The sequence below is a fragment of the Actinia tenebrosa genome, unplaced genomic scaffold (assembly GCF_029948245.1).
Source record: "Actinia tenebrosa isolate PJP-AT-01 unplaced genomic scaffold, QUT_ActTen_1.0 PGA_scaffold1__47_contigs__length_23844297, whole genome shotgun sequence".
Lineage (NCBI taxonomy): Eukaryota > Metazoa > Cnidaria > Anthozoa > Actiniaria > Actiniidae > Actinia > Actinia tenebrosa.
Genome location: NW_028292578.1, coordinates 20,270,854 through 20,279,912, shown reverse-complemented (window position 1 = coordinate 20,279,912; position 9,059 = coordinate 20,270,854). Strand labels below are relative to the sequence as shown.

Here is a 9,059-nt window from a genome sequence, read left to right as displayed (position 1 = left end):
GGGGAGAATGTATTGGAAGACACCACGCCTACGCGCCAATAGATGGCGGTTTGCAGGCATCATTCTCATTCTCGGACCATTAGTAAATTCATAGGGAGGGGGGGGGGGGGGTGAAGGGTTTGCGTAAATCCGCAAAAAATACCGAGCAAGCACTTCGCCTACGAAAAGAATATCGCGCAACCTCTCCTTTCAGTGAAGAAACTGAGCAAACACACACAAAAAGATTGAGTGCAAGAGTTATTACAAAAAATATATATCGTGCAACATAAATTCCTGAAGCCTCCCCCTCAATTATCTAATGGACTATCCCTTTATGATAGAGTCAAATGACAAAGCTATGGCCGAGAAGTCTTTTGTTAAATCTAAAAAAAAAAATTCTGATGCCTGGAACAATCGATTAGCGAAAAAAAGAAAGTATGCTCGCCGTTGCAACACAAATTTAAAAAATTCATTAATTATGGTGTCACTGTTATCAAGCGCTTAGGGGCAGGTCAAAAATTAGAGGGGGGAGGGCTGGTGCAAATGGGGGGAGGGTCATTATTTTTCATGCAGTCTAAAAGGAAGGGCCAGAAAGAATTGTGTAAGTCTTAAGGGAAGGGCCAATTTTTTTTGTGAATAACAATTAGGTCAAAAGAAATGTAAAAAATGAATTATGACACAGAAGAGTTTGATAGTAAAATGATAACTACCGTGACAGCAAGATCGGGAAGACGTGCAAGGTTAGCTTCAATATTATAAGTTATGGGGGAGGGGAGGGTCAGAAAAAATTGTGCAAGTATTTAGGGGAGGGCCAATATACAGGCCAAAAATAAAATGCACCAGCCCTCCCCTCCCCCCTCTAATTTTTGACCTGTCCCTTATTTTCAAGAGGAAAAGTGACACCTCAGCTTTGAACATTTTGTCGAGTGATGAGATCGGCTGACTGACCACAGGAAGCCCATAAGCATTATTTTTTTTCATTTAAAAATCCGCTGTCAACCACTGACAGTCGGCTCATAAAACATGGCGGATAGCTTGGGGAAGAAGTTCCACGATGCCGATGTCTGAATTATTTGCTTCTCTAGGAAGCAACCCTTACTTTTCTGCAGGATTTGGTCTAGTTGGAGTCGGTGCTGTACTAGCGGGCGTAAGAAAGGGAGGTATTCAAGCTCTAGTCGCTCTACGACGCTACGCTCTTATTACGTTGGAAGTCCCTTCAAAGGACAAAAGTTATCATTGGGTGTTACAATGGATCACAGCACAAGCAAACAGAGCTCAGCATATCAGTGTAGAGACGACATTCAAACAGCATGACACTGGTAGAATCACTACCACCTATGATTTCGTTCCAAGCCCGGGGACACACTTTTTCTATTACAAGAGGAACTGGATTCGTGTTGAACGCACCAGAGAAAAAATGGTGGACTTAACTACTGGTGCTCCTTGGGAAACGGTGACGTTGACTGCGCTCGGGAGAGACAAAAAAATATTTAATGATCTACTAAATGAAGCTAAAACCATGGCTTTGGCTAGGACGGAGGGAAAGACTTTGATGTATATCCCAATGGGAGCTGAGTGGAGGCAGTTTGGCTTCCCCAGGAGAAAACGACCTCTGGATTCAGTTATCCTTGACGAGGGGTTGAGTGAGAAGATACTGAATGATGTCAAAGACTTTAATACTAATTCTAAGTGGTACACGGATAGAGGTAAATGGTTAAAATATACAAGGCTCCGAAATATATTTTTGATACTAGTAAGCAGGTCATTTGTCAGGCCACAGGCATATTTGAACAGTCAAAACCCAGGTATGGCTTGTCAAATCTCTGTAAGCAGGTCATTTGTCAGGCCACAGGCATATTTGAACAGTCAAAACCCAGGTATGGCTGGTCTGACCAAGGCAAATCATTTTCCAGTCAATTGGTTGTTTTTACCAAACATTTGTCCAATATCTTATTTCACAGTCTTGCATATAGGTAGCGTGTAATCTGACGGTAGGGAGGAGGAGGTGGGGTGTAATTTAAGTGAGAATATATTTGACGAGGGAAAGGGGCAAGGAGGGTCTGAGGAGGGTATATTTAGCACCAGAAAATATCCATACATCTGCCATGGAGAGGGATTGGAGCACTTCGGAATGCAGCTCAATTTGGAGAACATAACAATAGGTTTCCAATTCTCAGGAAAATTTTTTGTTTTGTCCTTCAAATAGAGCTGCTTTGACATCACATGCAATGGGTCTATAAAGTAGTAGCAAGTATAACACCAATGAACCTATGTGGTGGATCTCTTGATATGGAATAAGGGACTGAGATAATATGATTGAATGTATTCACAGGGATCCCATACAGAAGAGGATACCTATTGTATGGTCCACCTGGCTGCGGAAAGAGCAGTTTTATGTAAGTATAAGATCAGAAACTGTTATAATAACTGTTATCATATGCAAATATAAGGTATAGATATTACCAGGCCTTTAAATAACAGCCTAATAATAATCTTTATTGAGATAACTTTTTTATAATTATGATTTTCAAAAAGGAACTCAGTCGCTGGTCATGGTCACAGGCCAAACTACTTTTAGCTAAGTCATACGTTACTGGTCAAAATGACCGGCAAGGCAACAATAATGATCAGACAAGTCCCAGTTCTTGCCAGACATTGTCCAATGCTTAGCTGTTTTTTAAGCCAATGGATACATTACAGAAATGTGGCTTCTTCATGTAACAGACACAGTTTACACGATTCAATAGAAACAGCAAAAGACCCAAAGTTATACTAACAATAGAACAAAGCTAAGAAAGAATACAATAGGCTTACAGTGCATGCAGAAGGACTCAAAAATGTGATGTTGTCTGGTGTCTGCTAGACCTATTTAGCTTTGATGTTTGTTGCGCATATTTCATACCATGTGATGCCACTCTTGGGAGTTGATTCTTTCATGGGTACATGTAAATATCTTAACATGTTTGACATAAAAGAATAATTCTCAAGGAAAAGTTATGTGCTCTGAAATTGGCAATTTGCATACGAAACTAAAACGGTCTGTTTTGGGACTAAGCCATTAGCTGTCCATTTAATGAAGGGTGTGTTTAATGTTTGCTCTTAGTCAAGCCCTTGCTGGTGAGTTGGACTACAGTATCTGTGTAATGAACCTGAGTGACCGCAGTCTGTCAGATGACAGGCTCAACCATTTGATGAGCGTCGCTCCACAACAAAGCATCATCTTACTGGAGGATATTGATGCAGCATTTGTCAAGAAAGACGATTCAATGGATGGGAGCAAAAGAGAAAATGTGTATATGAATCGGGTAAGTTTTTGTGTTGGTATTTGTTTAAAATGTGAATGAAGAAGAGTCAGTCTATCAGTTGTGCATTAAACTTGATTTTTTATTACAAATTTAGTAGAAAATGAATCCAGAAAATGAGCTATGAAACCCAGGCACTTAAAACTATAAATATTTTTTTCAATAATCATTTCTTATTGTCCATTTATGAATGTCAATCAAAGTGCTTCCAAAACGTTGTCAGAAAACACAAAGTTTTCAAGGGCACATGTCATAAAAATGCCTCAATTGAGGTAGATTAAAACTTACTGTACTTTGTTGCGATGATGATTCAATGCATACTACTGCAAATAATTAATATCAATCTTCAAACCTCGATAGAAATGCATGCAAGATTTTGACTGCACTAAAATCAATTACAATTAAAAATCAAGTCAATTACATGGGGAGTGGTTGTCCAACCTCCCGAGCCAGGGGCTTATATTGAAGTGCTTCACCAAAATCAATAGAATAGAATAATTTATTTAATGTCAGTAGCACAGGAAGCAGTTATCCAATCTCTCAAGCCAGGGACTCATGTTGAAGCGATTGACAAAATCCTTTATTTTAGGTCACCTTCAGTGGATTGTTGAATACTCTTGATGGTGTAGCATCCACCGAGGAACGCATTGTTTTTATGACAACCAATCACATTGATAGACTTGATCCAGCCCTGATCAGACCTGGTAGGGTGGATCTTCAACTAGAAATTAGCTGGGCCTCTGAGAGCCAAATAACCAGGATGTTTGCTCGATTTTACCCTGAGAAACCCAAGTCCCTAGCGATTAAATTTGCTGATAAGATTATAGAATCTGGTGGGAAGAAAAGTATTGCTCAGTTGCAAGGACATTTTATGATGTTTAAGAATGATCCTGAAGGAGCGGTGCTGAATGCTGATAAGATGTGAGCTCTGATAAATATAGTTGAGACCTTAAAAACACAGGCACAAAACAAGACATCATGAGAATGATCCTGACGGTGCAGTGCTGAATGCTGATAAAATGTGAGCTCTGATAAATATAGTTGGCATCTTAAAGGGGCACTTGGATGAAAATGGATAAAAATTGGAAAAGACTTTAAACTTAGTTATAGTTATCTATATGGCCCATATAGTAGCCAAGCAACGTATTTTCTTCACAATAAAATGTCTCAGATAAAAATTATCAATTTTATTCAGCATCTAAATTGTGAGGAAATGACGTCATTTACTCAACCCTATTGTTCTTTTCTCTTTTAATCCAAAATTTCTCAACTGCAAGTGGCTCCAAGGCTAAATTTTCACTAATCTGGTTTACATATTCATAATTGAGTCATATTATCCACAAATACTTCAATTATTCGGACTTTGAAAATTTGGGGCGTTTTCATCCAAGTGCCCCTTTAAAGACACAGGCCACAAAAAAAGACATCATAATCGATTTGAATGTGCTCTTTATTCACTCTTATTTACTCATTACTGTAACCAATGTTATCTATACTAAATTTTATCTTAACCATTCCATTTACGGCTTTACTTTAATTAAGGCCAAGTTTAATTTTAATTTTTAATTTTAAAATGCGTTGTACTGTATCATGACGCATCTACTACTACTACCAGACTTTTCATACTTGATAAAAATGTGGGGGAGGGGGGAGGTTTTAAGGGAATATTGTTTAGATATGGTAAGTGAAAACACGACTGGAAATCCTTCTCATCTCATAGAAAGTGCTCTGAAATCTTAGGGCTTATTATATTAGGAGTAAAACACACAAATCAAGCTCAAGGTAAGAATTTCATTCGAAGGGCTTTATGATACAGGACATTACGTTTCTGGAAATCCAGTTAAGGGACCATTAAGGTAGAACAATGGGAAAGTGACAACAAGGATTCTGGTATTTGCAGTATGGTGATGTCATCGTGAAGTTGCCCTGATTTAAGAGTAAATAGGTAATGACCTCCACTTGTTCAAGTTCATTGAATATCTTAGGAGGGTAGAGCATGCCACGGGCTTCTTTTGCCGCCTCAGTGCCCAACGTTGAATACGGCGAATACCATCACTGTTGCGACAGATGACGTTCGACAACCTCACTTTTCGGATCTCTTTCAACTGCCTAGCTGTAAATACTCCTGGGTTCTCGTACCAAAACCGATCACCGCGTCTCAGGCGTTGGAATTGATCAGCAAGTATGAAGCTGAATACTCTTCCCAGAACTGCACCTCGTAACGGCTTCTCGTACAACCCACCCACAAAGAGATCAATATCATCTGGGTGTTTGTAAACTTTCTTCAAAATCCTCAATCTAACCAGTGGAATGGAGGTTCTCCGTTGTTGAAAGCTTGTGATTTTTTTCAGGCCAGCCCATTTTCGATACTCGTTGTAGCCAGGTATGCCACGTTCTCTTGCTCGCTGGATGTTCAAGGCCGCTAGATCAGCTAAGTCTCCTGGACCACGCACAAGCTGTTCCTGAACTGCTTTGGCGAAAAATCTAAGAGGGACAACAAATTGAAATTTTTTCAGTCATCAGTACTGGCTAAATTTTTAGAGTTTTACCGTGTGACTATGATTTTATGACTAGCACCGTGTGATTATGATTTTGGCAGGGATACTCGATCACGGCGTTATATGAAGCAGGAAGTGATTGCTCAGTCTCCGGAGCCATAGGCTAATGAAAAGCGCTCGAAACCGAAGCGTAATTTGAAAATGATTTTGGCGAGGGAGAAAAACCGGAGAACCTGAAAAAACTGCAGGAGCAGAGAAGAGAACCAGCAACTAACTCTACTCACGTGGTGGCAGGAGACCAACCCACGAGCACAGTGGTGACGGAGGTGGTACATTAGCAGCAAAATGCTAATGTTTTCGCGCTACGGATTTTCGCGCCAAAACCTTAACTTCTTTGATGTTTTAGGCTCAAATTACTTCTTACCTGTCAACTTTTTGCGACCTGTCCTTCGCAAGGCCTCGTAAAATAGAGTCTATTCCCCCCTTGTTTGTCTGGTAGAGGAAGGTTGGGTCAAGGAACCGGTTCATTGAGATAGAGGGATTGATCTTCCGGTAATTCCTGCCAAACCGGTTAAGCTTGTTTTGGACTAGACTATGTCCAAAGCGATAGGCGGCCGCGGCGAAGGAATTAGAGATCGTTGCATCAATAATCGGGTTGTATCCATAATAAAACGCTTTCGTTTTCCGAACCAGGTCAAAAGCGTTTCTCTGTGGAATAGAGGTCCAATTTTAGTTTCATTCTAGTATTGCTAGTATTGAACTATCAATCACGTGACTTTTTGGAGTTGACTGGGGGGCAAACAAGCGGTTAGCTGAGGGGCAACTAGCGGATGTTAAGTAAAAAAATATCAAAATAAGTCCTCAGACTATTGTATTTGACTATTTTCACGACATCAAACCAGAAAACAAGAGATCAAAACAACCTCCAGGATTCTACAAGCCAATAAACATGCGGCTATTACCGGAAGTGACGTCTACTAATAGCAACCTATTACAAATAAATATAGTAACATATTATAGTTCATGAGAAACGGGAGCCCTTTTTAGTGTTTTCCCATTTCAGACCACGTGTCATATTGAAGAATTTAAAAAACGCGTATGTGCCGTGTGTGATATTTCAAAGGCAACAATAAGGACTGGACGCAGTTATAAAGCACGCAGGGTTTGGCAGAACACGAGAGAAGTGTTAGGAGAAACAAGGCTTGTTGTTCGTGCTGTGTGCTCTCATACTTGGGAAACGCTCCCAACCAATCAGAACGCGAGATTAAGGCCCCGTCCACACGTATCCGCAAATTTTTTTTTCGGATACGAAAATGTTTGCGTCCACACGTAGCGTATTCGGATCGTTTTCACCGTCCACACGTATCCGTTTTCGTAAAATTTGCGTATACGGACACAAAAATTTCCGGATACGTGTGGACGGGACCTTATAAAAGCTATCGTTTCAACCTTTAAACAAAGAAATGATACTCTAGGGAATGACATGTGGACTGAAATGGCCAAAACAAACGCCCAAGGTAAAAAGGTACATATATCCACCAAGTAACATACTGCATAATATACCCTCCTCAGACCCTCCCCACCCCTTATATAATTTGATCGATACTGAAAAAACCCTTAATCTATGATCAACCTACCGTTCTTCGGTTCAGTATGAGAGGCAAGAGCTCGTTGTAGGTGATATGCTGTACCATGGCACCGACTATTTTACGCGTTTCATAGAAAACTGTGTCTGCTGTCCAGTGGGAGTTCTTTTTCTTCAATTCAGTAGCGATGCGGTTGTGTTCTCGAAGCCATATCGTGTGCATGGAGCCTAAGCCTGAAAAACGTGGCAAAATAAATCATTGTTTTAGTATTTTTAACACAAGTGAATATGATAAATAAAGGAGAGAGAGGATTTTTTCAATGTTATTTATCTCTGCAAGCCAAGAGTGCGCGTTCTATTCACCTGTGGTGGAATATAGCAGCATAAGACGTACATTGTGACCAATGAGCGCGCAGGATTTTTTAATATTCACTCGTGTGTAAAAATACTAAATGGTAATATATGGGTAGCTCCTTTTAAAACTGATTTTTAATACTGTGAATGAATATTGGTACCTTTGCGTACTCTCTACTTTTTTTTTGTTGTTTTGTTTTTTGTTTGTTTGTTTGTTTTTTTTTGGTTTGTTTTGTTTGTTTGTTTGTTTTTTTGTTTTTGTTTTTTGTCTTCATTGGATGAATAAAGATAATCGAAGACCATACTCCCAGGCCTTGAATGCTAAAGCGTTGTATGGTAGCGTTAAGCATTTACGGCTACGCCGATAGGACTAGCTATTTGTCAATTCAAATCAAAATCGTTGTTAGAAAAAAAAAATGTTACGAGCCACTTTAACTTTAGATACTGACTCGTGAATGACGTAAGCTTACGTACCTGGATTTTCATTGGTTCTTTCATCTCCAGCCTTGAAACATGGCATCGTTTTCACGTTCGAGGTTCGACAGAAGCCCCCAATTTGTTTAGGCAACAAATTCTTAAAACTTCTGCCCTTGGGATGTTTTCGATCTCGAAGAAAAGGAGTTCCAGAGCGGCGCAGGTCTCGGAAAACCGTCGGGTCATCTCCGTATATCTGCGAGGCATCAATGTATGCAGACTTGAGGTTTACTTGCTCGCGGTATGATAACGTGGAACGTCTTACTACCACTGGTACATCACGCTTAAGCTCGATACAAGTTTTCCCTTTACTTCTGAATGGCTTGTCACCAACAGGAACGGGTATCCCGAAACATTCTCCAGACAAACCGCAGGTCCCGGTGCAGTCGACATCAGGTTGTGCCCCAATAGTGATATCATGATCTAGGAACTGACCCCAGATCATCGCCATGTGTGACATTTTAACTGAGTTGATATTTCTATTCTTGAAGACTATTAAACTGACTTTACGCGCGTTGGGAAGTTTCCCAGAACCCCTTGCGAGCCGAGGCGTGGAAATACAATTTCCATAAGCTGGTCGAATAAGGCGTCTGAAAGGAGTTCGTGCACTCCCCCACTTAACGTGATAGAGATTGTTATATTTGCCAGTGATGGTGCGATAGGTATTGAAATGGCGTTGATTGTGTACGTAATCATTCTCCTCTTTATCATCGTATAGCTGTTGCAGATGATCACTTTGCAGACCCACAAGTGCTTGTGCAGCTTCTCTTTCGCTCAACCTAGATGTATTCCAACTCTTTTAGAAAGCATTGCAGTCATTGCAATCCAGTTCTTATCTCCCTCTCTTCCTTCTTTTCTCTTTTTTGA

At 40.2% G+C, this 9,059-nt stretch overlaps 2 protein-coding genes across 3 annotated transcripts in view; one reads left to right on the top strand and one right to left on the bottom strand.

Moving 5' to 3' along the window:
* The first annotated feature begins 565 nt into the window (after positions 1–565).
* Positions 566–9,059, top strand: part of LOC116288917 (mitochondrial chaperone BCS1) — a 12,931-nt gene continuing 4,437 nt past the window's right edge. Inside the window, exons 1-4 of one of the 2 annotated variants that reach the window (XR_004196248.2) lie at positions 566–1,685; positions 2,312–2,375; positions 3,083–3,284; positions 3,871–4,302. Coding sequence is in view for 1 of the 2 variants with exons in the window: in XM_031695782.2 (XP_031551642.1) it covers positions 1,034–1,685; positions 2,312–2,375; positions 3,083–3,284; positions 3,871–4,206 (1,254 nt within the window). In the remaining variant the exon portion in view is untranslated. Of the gene's footprint in view, positions 1,686–2,311; positions 2,376–3,082; positions 3,285–3,870; positions 4,801–9,059 lie in introns of those variants that run through there. The other variant, XM_031695782.2, reaches the window with a different exon arrangement.
* LOC116288916 (peroxidasin) overlaps positions 4,714–9,059 on the bottom strand; it is a 9,037-nt gene continuing 4,691 nt past the window's right edge. The window contains exons 4-7 of the mRNA XM_031695781.2: positions 8,193–8,971; positions 7,417–7,598; positions 6,204–6,487; positions 4,714–5,765 (exon numbers count right to left, since the gene is read on the bottom strand). Coding sequence (XP_031551641.1) covers positions 5,213–5,765; positions 6,204–6,487; positions 7,417–7,598; positions 8,193–8,971 — 1,798 coding nt within the window. The 3' untranslated portion in view covers positions 4,714–5,212. The remainder of the gene's footprint in view (positions 5,766–6,203; positions 6,488–7,416; positions 7,599–8,192; positions 8,972–9,059) is intronic.